The sequence below is a fragment of the Stigmatopora argus genome, chromosome 11 (genome assembly GCF_051989625.1).
Source record: "Stigmatopora argus isolate UIUO_Sarg chromosome 11, RoL_Sarg_1.0, whole genome shotgun sequence".
NCBI lineage: Eukaryota > Metazoa > Chordata > Actinopteri > Syngnathiformes > Syngnathidae > Stigmatopora > Stigmatopora argus.
In genome coordinates, this window is record NC_135397.1 from 3,271,387 (window position 1) to 3,288,359 (window position 16,973).

At 47.7% G+C, this 16,973-nt stretch overlaps 1 protein-coding gene across 6 annotated transcripts in view; it reads left to right on the forward strand.

Moving 5' to 3' along the window:
• Nucleotides 1-16,973, forward strand: part of LOC144084807 (transcription factor COE3) — an 85,015-nt gene that overhangs the window by 52,709 nt on the left and 15,333 nt on the right. For 4 of the 6 annotated variants that reach the window (XM_077613574.1, XM_077613575.1, XM_077613577.1 and 1 more), the window contains exons 9-11: nucleotides 5,029-5,162; nucleotides 5,256-5,382; nucleotides 16,593-16,681. In XM_077613574.1, the coding sequence (XP_077469700.1) occupies nucleotides 5,029-5,162; nucleotides 5,256-5,382; nucleotides 16,593-16,681 (350 nt within the window). The remainder of the gene's footprint in view (nucleotides 1-5,028; nucleotides 5,163-5,255; nucleotides 5,383-16,592; nucleotides 16,682-16,973) is intronic. The other 2 variants (XM_077613576.1, XM_077613580.1) reach the window with 1 other exon arrangement.

The following is a 16,973-nucleotide window of genomic DNA, read 5'->3' on the forward strand; positions in this document are numbered from 1 at the left end:
CCAGCCTCTCTTCCTTTCCTTCACATCTTCTCCCATCCTATCAGCACACACCTATCTATTAGCATCTACCATTTTTTAGACTCTTTCCATATATTTTTAATCTACCAGCTGCCATGTTTGAAATCAGTATGGGTGACTTGGTGTATTTATTATTTCAGAAAGAGTTTGATAATACTCCTCCCAGTCTGCTAATGCACCTACATCTGTCCTAAAAGCTCATGTGAAACATGATCAAATTGCTTAAGAATTTGGCTGTGAGGTCAATTTCCTGTCATTGGGTTCTGCAGATTTAGCTGCGAGAGAGCAGAAACAGGGGGAGGAAGGAGAAAGGTTGAGGGGTGGGGTGGAACGGGGGGGTGCAGATCTTGCGTGAGTGTGTGTGCGCGCTGGGGTGGTGGTGGGGGTGACCTATGAGAAAAACAGAACTTACTGTTTTTCTTCCAACTGATTCCATATGATAGACTGATTGCCTGCACAGCCAAGAGAGAAAGAGAGAGAGAGAAAAAGGACCACCAAACCATGGGAAATTCAAAAAGCAAAATGCACAAAACATAACCCTGTGACCTGTATGCATACGGTTGAAGGTTTGTTGAAAAAAAAGGAATTTTTTTTTTAAAAAAAGAGAGGAGAGGCAATTGTGCAAATTGCTTATCTTCACATTTCAAGGGCCAATTATGGCTGGGCAAACAGTTTATATACACCACTGAGTGAACAGAGATTCTCAACACATTAATGGCCATTAATGGTTCTACCACGGAAAGCAAATGTAATGTTTAATACAACAACGACGACTAATAAACTTAAAAAAAAAACACAGCAGACAATTAATATATCTCGGTGCACTCCACAGTCCTAGTGGGGCAAAAAGCTAATCTATTTGTTTTTGTCTTTATTAATGACTCCTCTACTGGAGAACAAAATCAAATAATTAAAGTCCTGCCCGGAGCACCAAAGTCATTATGTTCGCTGACGTTCTGTTTGTGTGTTTCGCGTTTATGACACGATAGGTGTGGATCGCCTAGCAACCAGTTTCTTAATGAGGAGAGCAATTAAAGAGGTTGAGCCCTCGCCTCCATGTTCCCCCACTCCCCCGGGACCCCCCAGTGTTGTGTGTGTGTGTGTGCGCGCCTATGTCAATGTATTTGTGTGCCTGCGTGTGTGTATGAGTGTGTGTTCTTTACAGGTTAACCCAACCCATGCTTTATTCCTCTCCTCACCACACTCTTCAAAGCAGCAGAGTGACACCCTGTAAAAGCGAGAAAAGAAGCGACTGTCAACCGCGCAGTTGAACATGTCTTTTGTCTAATAACTTTAACACACCCTCCCGATGCTTGGTTGTGTGTGTGTGTGTGTGTGTGTATGTTCTACTTCACAACACCACCCCCGCCCTCTTCTTTTATTCCCTTTCCCTGCTAGTGTAACACGCATCGGGAAATCGGCGGCTCTTTGTTTTGCAGACTCCCGCCACGTCCGGTAAGGCGGCGTGACATTCGTGGGAAGGCGTTTTGGCATTAGGCTTTCCTAAATGTATTTTTACATTCTTCCTCTGGCGAGAAGCCTCAGATATGTGGCTGGCACGGTGACTGAGCCAGAGGAGCATCCGCCTCTCTCAGCATCGTTTGTGCCTCTCGCAACGATCAAGAGGTGCTGCCTCCTATTGGTCGAAAGGCAGTGTAGCTTGCTTCATGGCCATGTGACATTGAGGCTATGTTTTTAGCACAGTTCAACTCGCATTTGATTAAAGCGATAGGCTCGCAATGAAAAAATAAAGGGCCAATGTAATTCTGTTTAAAATACTAGCACATCATGTTTTCCTTCAATATCTTACTTTTTCAGAGAAAAAAATGGGATTCTTTGATGCTGTCGTTATTAAAAACATTAAACATTTAAAATAGTTGCATATCGGCTTAAAGATGAAATCATTATATTTGTCCGCCATCAAAGGCATTCAAAATGAAGCAAAACGGAAGAATAATATTTTCCTTTGGTGCCTCACTTCTCTACCAGATCGTTTTGCCACCAGGCATCCGAAAATTGTTAATGATACTCAGGTTGTTATGTTCATATCAGCAACAGTTTGTGTTCATTAGATACGCCCCCATAATTTAATGAATTGCTGTTGCTGTATCATTTTTTTAACAAAAGTTTTAATTGCTGCACTCATTTGTATTCAATTAATTAGTTCATTGTGGTTGCTGAGTGCACTACATCATACAAATAACAGTTTATAATATTTGGAGTCTCATGTTTCTATGACGTTAGAACCACTGGCCTTTGAATTTGGACTTACGACTACCGTTGAATAAATAAGAATAAAAAGACATCAATATTGAAGAAATATATATTTTTGGGGGCACCGCGAATTGTAACTGTGACAAAATTTGAATGTGATCCCCCAAAATATTTTCATGTATGGCAAAGACTCCATAGCAACCCCCTTATGGGGTACATAACAATAATTAATCTTACTGAAATCCAGCCCTATGGAGAAATGGGGTATCTATGAACGATTTGGTGTTGATCCAAATAAGGACTGTCGGGCCTTGGCGGAGGTCCTGAGCGCTCCTGGGTGCCATTCTAGGCACCCCCCCCCCACCCCACTTGTGTGCACACTGTCACCCAACAAGCACATTATGCATTCAGGCACAAATACGCTTTGCGCTGGCCTGCCACTCAAGCATGTATAGATTCCGTCTTAAAGATGCATAAACACCCTAACAAATAATATTTCTGGAGCGCGCACGTTCCTTAGCTCGCCATTATAGAGCCCCAGACAATATAGGAGACTCAGCATAGAGCCTGCAGCGCCTGCCTCATTTGCATGCCAAGTGGCTGTAATGCTGTTAGGGTTTATGCAATAAAGACAAGTGAATCCAGACTGCTGGGCCTAAGAGGAAGAAAGAGAGGGAGGAAAGATGGAGAGAAATGAGAGGGGGAGAGGGAGAGAGAGGTTGAGAGGCAGAGGGTTGCAGAGAGGGAGAGAGAGAACCAGAACGAGAGAGTCAAAGGGAACAGATGGCCCAGGGAGAGGTAAAAGGTATAATCCCATCAGCTGCACTATCAACCGACCATCTGGACATCCCACAGCACAATTACAACACATTTCAGCAGGCAGAACAAAGGACGGCTTCACGGGGCTACATCAGACCTGTTTGAGTGTCACAATACCGGAGGCGCGACCTCCCGGGCTCAGATCTCGGGTGGGTTTTTGACGTCCTCGTACGGCCCGGGTGGGGTACTTTCAAGTGGAGTCTTGAATTGATAACACGTTGGGAGAGCCAAAGTATATATAGGTGTATTTCCTGCGCCGTAACGTAAAGTTTCCCCTCCCGTGACGCTAGGGCGGGCGTGGCGGTGGGGTTATTGTGCATGTCTGTCATCAGATCGCCGGCGCTGACTGTGTAATCCACTTTGCCACGGTCCCCATTCAGCACATGCTCCCCGCTCAGTCTGCGCATTGAGACGTATGCAAATTTGAAGGCAGAAGGGTAGACGGCTTAGAGCCGCGCTCGCCTCGCTCGGTCCGCGCGTGGGTGGCGGCGTAGGTGTGCTTGTTCGTGCGCTTGCGCGCGACCGCGGTGGGCTTCGGGCTGCAGCTGCCCCTGAACAGTCACAGTCACCATCAGGACTCCCCCCCCCAGCCCCCCCCCCCCCCCCTCTCCCATCCCTTGGCTTCCTACGCCTTCCCCCCCTCCACCCTTTCCCGATCCTCGCACTTGCTCTCATCCCCAAAGTCAATTTGTTTACAGTAATTTTGAAGGGTGAATTATTTGCTGTAATCGTCCGCACTGATGAAGGTCAGGCCCTCAGAGGGGGGCCCGGCGTGCCCGCCGAGGCTCGGTCCTCTTTCAGAAGCCGCGCTTCGCAATTAAGGAAAGCAAATGTCAGTCCTCCAGGCCTCACAAATGAAAATCTGTACGAGGTGATTAGCATGAAGTCAACAGCGCCTGTTAAAGTCAGATTCCCTCTAGTCCCCGTGTGTGTGCGTGCACTTTATGGGCCGGGAGAGACGGCAAACATGACCCGAACAGGCCCAACAGCAAGGCAAACAAAGGGAGATGTCTTGTCGGAGGTGATCCATACAACGGGGGGCCTTCTGTGATTTACTCACTGGATGGAAACGGATAATGGAGGTTTAGGAGCCCGGCTGCCAGAATAGGAAAAGGAAGCGTATGCGCCATTCGCGGCGTATTCCCAGATATTGATGGAAATAGATTAAATTTGATGTGGCTGCTTTATGGATAGCTGTCACGCCATTTTGCCGGTAAACACGGTGTTGTGCCGAGTGCCATATTAAGGTAATGCATCAAATGACAGCGGATGCGAGGCGCCAGATCACTCAAATTAGATTATAATAACAACTCAGACCGTTGATGTATGGCGGAGTCGCGTCGCAGAAGTCACGCCAGATGAAAAGCATTGTAATAATAAACAATATGTAATGGATTGAATCGATCACCAAAACAAAGGGCGGGAGGGGGGCTTTTTCGCTCCGCGTGTGAATAATTCATGAGCGCGTTCCACGTTATGAAAGCCGAAACTACTCGGACTGCGCCCGCACTGTACGCCATATGCAGAACAAAAGGTAATGAAACAACATGAAGCGGCTAAGCTTGCGCTTGTCATTTCCACTTTAACGGCCTCTATTCTTGACTAATTTACCACGGCCTTCCAACTTTGAAATCTTGCTGTACACGCCGGCGCGCGCCTAATCAATTCCGATGGCTACATTTGCCCTGACACGTCATTTGCAACATCAAATCATTTTCCTGGCGAGCCCAGCGTTTAGCCTTTGTGAAGTGAACCATTTGAAGGCTCTGCTTAACTACACCACTCCGCCGCGCTGATAAATGATTTTGATTCTCGTGCCTTAAAGGACAAATCCATCATCCCCTCCCCTCCTCACCGAGGGGGGCAATTTCCATCATACGGCCTGGCCAGGGCTCGGACGCGGTGGCTGTGCGGAACCGACGAGACGACGGTCGAAACCCGCGTGCTGAATTTGCTCTTTTCTTTGTCTTGGATAAGCAGCCACCCCGTGCATCAAGGCTATCAGCCCCAGCGAGGGATGGACCACCGGAGGGGCCACCGTCATCATCATAGGGGACAACTTCTTTGACGGCCTACAAGTGGTGTTCGGGACCATGCTCGTGTGGAGCGAGGTACGATGTGGCGGAAATTACGGGGAGGGGGCGGCTTTTATCTCCTCGCTATTGCAAAGGGGGGCTCATTATTTCTTCTTCTCTCTAATGCAGCTGATAACTCCCCACGCTATCCGCGTCCAGACTCCACCTCGGCACATCCCCGGCGTGGTGGAAGTCACGCTGTCCTACAAGTCCAAGCAGTTCTGCAAAGGTGCCCCCGGGAGATTCGTGTACACCGGTGAGTCCAAAAGCTCTTCTCGCCTTTTCTCGTCATGGCGTCTTCCCCTCAACTCGGCCCCGGCCCGGCCGGTAATGAACTAACCAAGGTCTTGGCCGGCTGAATGTGAAATGCGCGAGATCTGCACTGTTTTAAAGTAAAAGGCTGTTTGATGGAGGGGCTTGGAAAGGTGCAACCCGATCCGCCCCCCCTTCCTGACCTTGGGTTGCGCAAGGTCGCTGCCGAGCTCTGTTAAACTCAAGCTGTCAGGATGACTCATTCTGCCAATTGTCTTTATCTGGATTGATACGAGACAGATAGAGCTTTGGGCATGCTAATTGTGCCGATTTTGCAAAAAAAAAAAGGAAAGCGGGGGCGGAGGGAGCCGATGTTTTTGCTGTTACTTAGTTAGGAGGATTACGCTAAAGCTACCGTAAAACCTTGCGGACGGCTGGGGAATGGGCCAAATAAGCTGCCATTAAATTTTGGTGCAGATGAGGATAAAGGTGCGGATCCAAGGATTCCTTGCACATTATTGAGTGCCTATCTAGTTACCCCTGGCAAGGAGCTTTATGCTGTCAGTACCACTTGTACTTAAGCGGGATTTTAGGGGGTAGTACTCAACAACTTTTGGAGGTCTAAGGAACTTGCGAGAGAGAAAAACAAAAGCGAGTCTACGTGTAAAATGGGTTTTGAGGAATATTTTACGTTGTGGCTGCAAATGAGGATGGTTGGCAACTTGCTAAGTTTTCTGTCGGCTGTGAAAATACCACGTAACAAGAAGAGAAAGGTGTATGTCTGGCGTGAGCGTGTCACACTAAAAAGTGAAGGGATGTGATTATCTGGGCTAACAGAAGGAAGTGGTGGTCTTATCTGTCATCATTGCTGAGGAGACAGAGGTTGCCGGGGTCACAGCCTGTCTGACCTGGAAGTCGCTGTCTGTTGAAGCTCTGATGGACAGAATGAAACAAGGGTGCGTCCAGGCACTCTCACTAGAACCCCCTTCCCAACCAGCCGCCGGCACCCCCAGGTCTGGAGCGCCGCTCTGGCCTTGAGCGCGGCACAATTGCAAAGTGGGGGCGGCCACCCCCTCGTCCAGATCCCTCCATAGTGAGGCAGCTGTTTCTAATCAAGAGCCTCCCCTCCCTCTTCTCGCTCCCTAGACCCCCCCAATACCCACCCCAGCCCCCCCTTCAGCCGGTCGCCTCCTTCAGCCAAGCGTCCCCTTCTCCTCCAACCGTGCAGTCTGGCCCAGCTCTCTTGCATTTAACCTCCCTAGCAGGAGCGGAGCAAAGGCCAACAAGGCACTGGGATAATGAAACAGGAGTGCAGTGTACCCGCAATAGTGCATGTGTGCCTGTTTGCCTGGGATGTGTGTGTGTGACCGTGTGTGTGTGCGTGTGTGTGTGTACATGTGTTACCGTGCAGCCTTGAGAAGGTGTATAAGTTAAGACATTAATGGCTTCTATAGCGCCCCGGTGAAAGTGGCAGTTCCCTAAAGAACAGACCCCATTAGTCACAGAGGCTAAGCGGATTGGGATGATTACCATCAGGTTTTAGCCAGGAAACGTGTCCCCCTTTCTCTATCTTTGTTGATTTTCTTCTCTTCTAGCCCCTATTCTTACTCCATCTTCCCTTAGTACTTACTCACTTCCAGTTAGTATAAGGATACAATTGCCCCTGGAGGCAACGGCGGTACAATTGATTAGTGAATTAAAAGAGAAAGTCACCAATGAACAGGTCCGGCTGCTCTGCTCCTCTGGTCGGCGTGCGGCTCATGAGGATTGACACTTGTGAACGACTGGTTGCTTTTGCAGCGATTGCACTAATTGTTAGGCTTACGCTTTCAAACTGCAAATGGGCTCTATCTGAGGACGCCGCTTGTCTTCCGCCATGTTCAAAGTCAATACAAAAAATGTTAAAAGCCCCCCCCAAAAAACGAGTTACATTCCAAAATGATATGGTGTGTGGTGGACTTAATGAAGGTGCATCAACGGCTTACGGCCCCAGCTGTGGCTTTAGCTCACTGCCTATTACATACTTTCTTTTCCAAGTTGGCTCTTCTTGCGCCGCCTCCCTAATTGTGGAAATGTAAGTCACCCAATTCAAAGAAATTACCGCAAATTACCCCGAGTCAACTCAAATAGCAGAGGGGCACGTCCTCACTCAGGTTATTACGCGGAAACCACTTCCAAAACTCACAATCCATTCTCCGAAAGAGAGCACCCCGCAGTGTCAAATGTTCCTGCTGGCATTTCCTCTTGGACGTTTTTAACACTAACGAGACAAACAGACGAAAAGCATAAAAGTTCACTGGGTCGCCGTTTCCACCATCTCCGAGGAGCGCACACGTTTTTTTTTTTGAGGGAAAATTTACAGTGCAGGCTAATTTACAGTCTATCCCTTTTACCTTTCAACAAAGTGTTGTCCCTTCGGAAATTGCCAGCTTGTCCTCTGTCTAATCCATGTATTGGTTATCCATTGGTCAGGACGGGACCGGTAGAACTGACTGTCAGCAAGGTTGGAGAAAATCAAAAGGAGAAAGTCCGAGCCGCACCTCCAGTCGATATTTTATTATACTCTATCAAGCGCAATCGCAAACAACCTGGCACGATCGAGAGTTTTTTATTTGGAGCCACCTCCCTTTTGTTTTTCCAGGACAAAATTCTCAACCTCATTTGCACAATTCTCGCACTTACCGCCCCCGTCTCAAAGCGTAAATCATAAATAAAAAGCCAACGTAGAATTTGTCCGACGGAATCCCCTAATTTGCACCGTACCGTTTGCTCTTCTATCACGGCCAAGTTTCCACAAAAGCGCCTCTCCGGGGGCGACAATACGGACCCGACGGTAATACGGTTCTGCGAGCAGTCCTAACGCACTCAGCCTCTATTTATCCTAATCAGTGACATCCCCATAACCGGGATTGCTTAAAATGAAGCCCTTCCGCGCCCTAGAAAACGCACATTTACCGGGACCCCATTTGTCATGGCTAAATTGAGGGTCAGTAAACTTCGCCTGCATCCTCCAGTGGGGATCCAGAACATGCATCATAACGTTACGAGAGCATGATTGGCGAAGGCGAGCTGTCACACATTTGTCACGGGGATGGGAACATTATTTGCTAATTTCCCAAGCTGGGCACTGACAGGGTGCTTCGTCTTCAGACCTTTGGTGACCGGCGTGGCTTCTCGGCTATTAGTACAAGTCAAGTGCCCCCCGCCACCGCCGCCCGCCGCCGCCCGCCGCCGCCCCTCCCTCGCCCGCCCCTTCTCACTGTTAAAGCAGCGATAATAAGAGGCGCCAGTGGTTGGAGCTCGCAGGCCGGCGGCGCGCTGGTTGAGGGATTTTGGATAGAGCAGATGCCCCATGCCGCGAGCGGCTCTTGCCAGGCCCGAGTCGTGTCCAGACAGCCTTGAGGGCTGATGGATCGCAAACTTTACGTGTCAAGGTGACGCTATCGACTCCACTGCACCAAAATCTGACAAAATGGGTATGAGGCAGTCATTCATCAACATAAGGACAAAGAGGTCATGTGTGCTTCATTCAATAGAGGTGGGGATCAGCAAATGTCACTCCAATAAAGAATGGAAAAGTAAAATAGGGCGAGGGTAGCTGTTAAAGAAGACCGGGTGTCTATTTTTCACCTAAATGTATTGTTTCTTTTCAGAATGTCATGGCTAATTGGTAGCGGCGATGTCCCAATCCGATTCTCAGGATCAGTGTTTTTGGACAGTATTGAATTTTGGTCACAAGAATGGATAGTAGTAGTAGTTTTAGCGCCACGGTAAATCAAACCACTTGGCACTTTAGAACCTAATTAAAGTAATAGGTGTAATATTTGTAAACAGAGCATTTCTTGAGGAGATACCAGCAGGGATTACTTTAATACAAGAAATCTGATTCGTCATTTATTGCTCTAAAAACATGGGCATCATTTTTTTTTAAACTGATTGGATCAAAATGTCGGCATCGGGACAACCGTAATTGCTAGTGTTCCACTAAAAGAAGTCAGAGCTTGTTCTGGTTCTAAACTCAAATGAATGCCGCCCCACTCCAAACTTAATGCGGGCTCAAAAAGTCCTCAACTTTTTTTTTTTTTATTTAATCTGATGTCGCTGTCTTGGAAATCAGGCCTATCCTTAAGTCTTGGCTCCACCCTCCCGACACTTTGAAGTCCCAGATTCATCAGCCGATCAGATGTGGCGTTTCCGTTTCATTTCCCGTCCTGGAAGGGTTGGGTCGGGAACGCCATTAGACATCGCCCAACGACGGGGTGAGGCCTCCTGCAAAGATATGCCTCAATCAAAGGCATTCGGGAAGGCATGTAAACAGATGCACCACCGGGTGGACGGCCCGGACGCGTCGTCGTCTCATTTCCAATATTATTATTATTATTACGATACGTGGAAGTTGCCCGGGGGGGCCATGAACTGCTGCCACCAGAGTGGACTGAACAGGCATTTATAAAAAGTCCTGGCCGCAGCCAAGTGGGTTGTAACCGGTTGGCACCAGCCTAGTAGCATGTGTCAAGCCGTGTTATCCAATAGCCGTACCTGCCTGTCTCATTACAAGCGAGGTATTTAGCGGCGACTCGGCGGGAGCGGAGCGGACTCCGACTGCCAAGCTAGACGGCCGTCGTTTGAAGGCCTTGTGAGCTCGCGTGGAGCGCGACAAGGTCCCGCAGAGGAAGGTCCTTGTGTCCAATTAGGGGGCTGACGTGACACGTGGCCGCACTCCCCCACTGTCAGCCGGCTTGTCAGGTAGGCTTTGAGAAGCACACTGTGGGCATTATTCCACCGCGTGTTATCAGCAAGTGACCTGTGAAATCCGACTCCGGGAAATTGATTGAAATAAGTACTTGGCGTGTATCTATCCCCCCACCCTTTTTTTTTTTAGACATCTCTGGGCGAAATGCATTGTGGGAGGAAAATGAAAGCATGCCTGTATGTTTTCCTCCACTAGAAAGGGTGGTACTCATTGATTTCATTTTAATTGGACACACTTTTTGCCCCCTAGTGTCGTTGGAGGTGTGTTTTGTAATGGCTGCTAGAATGGATTGTCTTCAGTAAGTCGCGCCATCCGTCGCCCGCCACTGGAAAGACAGACAGGAGGCAGGGGGGAGGTGGCGGGGGGCTCTCGATAGACCAGGATTTTCCCAATCTTTTTTCCTCCTCCCCTTGCCCCATTTTTTTGGAGCCATCCACACCCAGCGGGCTTTAAAAGAACTTCACTTAAACCCCCTCCCCTTCCCTCCTTCTCCTCCAATGCCGCATTTTGATTGAAATTCATCGGCAAGTTTATTGAGAAATGAATGAGGGAGGCGGCGCGGTATTGACTTTGGGAGGAAAACACAACTCATCTTGAATGAGGGGGAAAACGCGCTCGTAATTTAGCCCCCATCGATCCGTGCCCCGTCCATGTATTGATCTTCATTTTACAATATTAATTTGCGCTGGCAATCAGCTGTGAAGGAAGGCCCTTTTATTTCTGTCGGACGGTAATGCGCCGCGGCGCCAAGTCCGCCGCCGTCCTCGGAGAGGCGGCGCTCGCACTCGAGGTGTCATTTGAGAGCATCGAACAGGTGTCTCTGGCCCTTTCTAATAATGCGAGAGAAATGACGGCCGTGGCAAATAATGGATGTGCGATCCGTATGCTTGCTCCCTTTTAACCGTGTTAATTACATTTTATCATTTGCAGGCGCAATATCTGCAGCCGAGTGTAACTGTCTCGGTATTTCCATCTGTATCGGCTCAAAGTTCATGAAATTTCAATGAACATTGATCTCTCTCCATTGATTTATCTTAACTGCAGATCTTTGAAATTTTAATTTCCTGTTCATCTCGAGGCTGCTGGAGGTGGAATCACTCAATGATAACTGGCTCCAGTGGATGGAGATGATATGGTCAGTGTCAAAGCAGATGAGCTTTGCTTTGCGTGGGTGTGCAGTGAAGAATTTACAATTTGCCTTGCTTTCAAACGGCGTTTTTTTTATCTGCATGCGTGGTTTTCCTCTCTCAAAGCCGTTTCCCGCCGTCGAGTCGCGGAGCATGGCGCCCGGATATCGTTTTACTTCCGACATCCGATCGGGGGAGGAGGGTCGAGAACCTATTCGCTGTTTCGAGAACCTATTCGCCGTTTTTTGCGGATGTCTCCGTCGGAGGCCGCCGCCGAGACGAGGCGTTTACCGTATCTTCGCCGACTCTGTTCCCGAGCCGCATCCCGCTAACAGATGCCGAGCTGCCTCGGAGGCTTCGCTCGCAAGCGTTTGACGAGTCGCAAATGCAATAACACTTGAATGAACTTCTGCCTGTGCTGTTTATCTGTCTCCCTCTTTTCCAACTCCCACTCTACCTCTAATTTGAAAAAAAAAAGGACTGCTCAATGGTGTAGGAGGAGTGGAGATAAGCTCGAAGCAGTTAAGTATAATTAGCGAAAGTAATAGCTGGCAAATGGCAACAAGGCTAGGTTTTTATCTCCTGGAAAGATAGAGTTATCGTAATAAGCTGTAATGGCTGGCAGGAATGCTAGGACGCGGCGCAAGCTCCCATTCAGGCTCACAGACTTAACAAGGAACAATTTCCCTGAAATTTACTGCTTTGCTCAAGCATTTCCCTATGTTTAGGTCCCGGTACAGTCACTCGAAACATGTGCTCAGTTCGAGCCCAAGGCACACGGCGGCGCCACGCCACGGAGGCGCTTGGCGCTGCCAATGTCGGCCGGGGAGCGTCGGCGCAGTCTCTATTTTTAGGAGAGAGTCAAGCGATTTTCCGATGGAAATGCTGGGCGAGCCGATAATGGCGTCCGATCAAAACAAGATCGGGAAACGCACATTCCCGTCGGAGGAATTCCGCTCGTACGCGTGCGCAACATCGAAAATTGGAACCCGCACGGTCGGTCGCAGCTGCACACCGAGTCATGCATTCCATTTCTTCATATTCTTGAAACTTGATCGTGCGCTCGCAAAACGAAGGAGAAGGTCAGAAAACTAAAGGAAACAGCATTCCTCAACGACAAAATCATGGAGACTCTTTTTGTAATAATCGGACGAATTTGACGGGCGTCTTCTAATCTAATAATCGCGGATATTAAATTGCGAGGGAAAAAAAAAGCTTGGTTAAACAATCGCATCTCTTATCTGTAGATCTAGCAGGGCGGTAAACATAGGCGACGTAATTAAACAGAGCGTGTAACCTGTCGAAATTTGAACTGGAGATGAGCTACAAAATGAAAATTCTATTAGTCCATAATAAGAGCCCCCCCGCCCTCGCTTCTCGCTAGCTCGACTGCGCTCTTCATCCGCTCTCCAAAGTATATTCAAATGCAAGTCCTGCCTTAGCTCCCCGTGTCTCTTTTTCTCTAATTATCCGTGAGGTCAGTAAGCAAAATGGGGAAGAAGCCAGGAGATCAATACAAATTATCCCTGAGCAAACCAGTGCTGACAGTTTGAATTGCAGCATATGTTTACCCAAAATCAGGCAATTTATCTTAATATCAGCCGAGTAATGCAGGAGGGGTGAGAGGTCACGCAATCTCTCCACCTCATAATTACCCACCTCTAAAACAGGAAAGTGGTATTGATTGGCCGCGGGCCGGGAAGCGGGCGTGACTGGAACGTGCCAGCAAAACCCCTGACCACTAGACCCCACCCCCCCACCCCCCTCTAAACAATCCACCACTGCCACCACCCGTATCATAGCTCCCCTCTATCCCCTGCCCTCCCCTTGGCTAGACTCCCCACCCAGGGAAGGATTTATGGGATGTCTGTGGTGGGTTTCATGTTTCCATGGAGCGATTGAAAGCCCTCACAGAGAGGAGGAGCACGACAATTTGAGCCGTGTAACCCCCCACAATTATTTAATGTAAACACATATTGCTCATCGACTATGTATAGTAAGGCTATTTTCTTTAAAAAACGACCATGCAAAGTAAGGCTGTTTTCTTTAAAAAACGACCATGTATAGTAAGGCTTTTTTCTTGAAAAAATGACCATGTATAGCTAGGCTTTTTTTCCATAAAAAACGACCATGTATAGTAAGGCATTTCGCTTAAAAAACGACAAAGTATAGCAAGGCTTTTTTTTCATAAAAAACAACTATGTATAGTAAGGCTTTTTTCTTGAAAAAATGACCATGTATAGTAAGGCTTTTTTTCTCATAAAAAAACGACCATGTATAGTAAGGCTTTTTTCTTAAAAAACGACCATGTATAGTAAGGCTTTTTTCCCTAAAAAAACGACCATGTAATGTAAGGCTATTTTCTTTAAAAAACGACCATGCAAAGTAAGGCTGTTTTCTTTAAAAAACGACCATGTATAGTAAGGCTTTTTTTCTTGAAAAAATGACCATGTATAGCAAGGCTTTTTTTCCATAAAAAACGACCATGTATAGTAAGGCATTTCGCTTAAAAAACGACAAAGTATAGCAAGGCTTTTTTTTCATAAAAAAACAACTATGTATAGTAAGGCTTTTTTCTTGAAAAAATGACCATGTATAGTAAGGCTTTTTTTCTCATAAAAAAACGACCATGTATAGTAAGGCTTTTTTCTTAAAAAACGACCATGTATAGTAAGGCTTTTTTCCCTAAAAAAACGACCATGTAATGTAAGGCTATTTTCTTTAAAAAATGACCATGTATAGTAAGGTGTTTTTCCTTAAAAATTACCATGTATAGTAAGGCTATTTTCTTTAAAAAACGACCATGTATAGTAAGGCGTTTTTCCTTAAAAGATTACCATCTATAGTAAGGCTATTTTATTGAAAAAATGACCATGTATAGTAGGCTTTTTTCTTAAAAAAAACGACCATGTATAGAAAGGCTTTTTTTTCATAAAAACGACCATGTATAGTAAGGCTTTTTTCTTTAAAAAACGACCTTGCTCATCTGCAATGTGGTCAGCACAAAATAAGGATAATAAATATATTTTTTCTTCGAAAACAATTAAATGAAACAGACTTTAAACAAAATTCCCAGTCGTACATAACATAGTATTTTTTGAATGAAATAATAACAGGGAAATTAAGGAAGAAAAGTTAAGAAAAGTAGTCGTTCAATGTGCGTGGCATTAAAAAGTGAACGCAACTGTCACTCTCAACACGAAAAAAAATCTTTTTTAGAGAGTACCGAAATCTTCGGCGCAGCACAAAACAAGGCGCAGGTACGCCATTTATTTCCCCGGCTGCATAAAAGCGCTCAGTATATATCATCGGCAGCTCTTACGGGATTATTGACATTGTCTGTGTCTGTCTGCGCCAGCGTACATGCCGCGACTACAAAACTGTCAACTCATCAACTGACAACGCCGTTTAGCGCTAATGCAAGTCTCCATCAGCTGTCACAAGCATTTGCATGAAATCGATAGCAGATGGCGGTCCGTGTCACCAATTTCATTACGCCGGGGTTGTTACAAAGATCATCTCCATGATAGATGAGAACGCCGCGTCGTCACGCCGACGATACACCCAACTCCGGCCGGTCCGCCGCCTCGATATTTTCGAGCCTTCCGATCGCACCAACCCTAAATGGCGTCCTTATCCTCGCCCGACCGAGGTCTGGTCCTGTAGCGTGCGCTTTTCCCAGCATGCCTGGCGGCTGGAGCAGGCCCCAGCTGAGGCAGAGGACAGGAGAGCGTGATGTATCACCCTAAGAGCGCCCACTGACAGCCTCTGATGATGGATGGCCTGATTATGGAGTGCTTTTTACACATACACAATTTACATCACAGCGAGCGGCGGGGTCGAGCGCGCTCACGCACGCGCATTCCCTGACAGGTGCACGAGCGCGTAGATAAGAAGGAGCTTGGAAATAACAAAGGAAAGGGGCCAAATTCCTCGCCGCCGCCTTGTCATGTACGATCGATACCCCGGATCAATCCTTTATTAAGGGCAAGATGGCGTTTGTCCACTTGGCGAAGCGGGCCCTTTTGTCGCTTTCGGGATGCGTGACGACACGGCAAATTAGATTTCCAGCGGCGTAGGCCGCTCAGGTGAGGCGGGCGGGCGGGCGAAGCCGCGTTTTACTGTACGCCATTCGCGGTTATGGCAGAACCACCCGATCGATTAGCGCCCCGCGTCGGCTATGCTTGAACGCATAATTGCTGCGTTTGATCACGCTAGAGCTGGCAATTACTGTAGTTGCGTGGACGAGCGGTGCGCCGAGGCATGCATATTTTCAGCTACCGTGGAGGGACAAAAGGTGGCGAGAGCGCCAAATAATCTGGCGTGACTTTGCGCCCCGCGTTTGGCACATTTGGAGCAGGTTCTGCTAGAACTGTTCGGCGTTAATGCTGAAATTACACGCTGAGTAATGAGTGATGGGCCAAATTACAGGCTGAACAATGAATAGAGGCAGGCACTTCTTATTAGTCTCCATAGAAAGCCATTGATTTATGAAGCGCCTGGCTCGGCAGAGTTACTCTCCTGAAAATGATATCTACATTGAGAAGTGATGTTCTCTATTAAGTCGTTCCTTCCCCCTTTGCACTACTCGCCTCCCTTCCTCACTCCCTCCCTCCCTAGCTCCCTCCCCTCCCCTTCTCGCCCGCCGACGAACGTACGCGAGATTGTTTAGAAGCGGGCGGCGCGGCGAGGAAGCCTTCAATTACCCATTAGGACTGTCAGACATATAAAGCGTCCCCGCTCTCACCCAAGTCTTGGTTATGATTCATTTACTTTGTGCCCCTGATTCATTGCCCAATATGCCTCATGCTCCAGATTACTATTTGAGGGTTGGGGAAGATTGATGGCTCCGTGGGATCCGCCGCCGTATTTCACGGGCGCTCCGTGGCTGTATGCTGGCTGGCCAAGTGTGAGATGACAGCGGCTTACACTAGATCAATGTGTGGACAGCCTTTCACAGATTATTAAAGCTCTGTTAGATTAAAAGAGACCCGCTCCGTAGTTTAGCCGTAGTCAATATTCTACGGTAGATAAAAACGGGGGAGGGTCCCTCGCAAGGATCCCGCCACTGATGTAGGTCATCACGGCTGTTAATGGAATAACACTCTGTGACACGAGTGTCACCAGTAACCGTGTCATTTTTCCATCGCCACCCACCGAGCCTTTTTTTTCATGAAATGATTTGACACCCCTGAGGTTTTGTTGAAATTAGCCATTCTGAAATGACTTTTGTACTGTAAATGCTAACAGATTGCTCAATTACACTCTTCCCAAAACAACCAAAAAGACGGAAAAGCTAACGTTTTGGTAACGCTCATCTCTCTTCTTGCGCAGCCCTGAACGAGCCCACCATCGACTACGGTTTCCAGAGGCTGCAGAAGGTCATCCCCAGACACCCCGGCGACCCCGAGAGGTTACCAAAGGTCAGTTCACCGTCTCTGCAAAAGCGCAGTTGGGATAAAAGGGACGATGCGGTGGAGGTGGGAATCAAACAAAGCCACATTACCACCAAAGCGTAGTGTTGTAAAAAAGAAAAAAAAAGGAACAGCTTTGCCTCACATATGTGGCTTAACCACTAGCCAGCGTGGTAATTGCATTGGTTTAGAGTGAGGAGAGAGAAGCGTAAACTCTCTGTGCGGTAAAATAGCTCAATCAGGCGTTTTCCTCTCCACTAGTCTGTGGAGATGGTAATCTGGTCAGAAACGACGTCTGCGC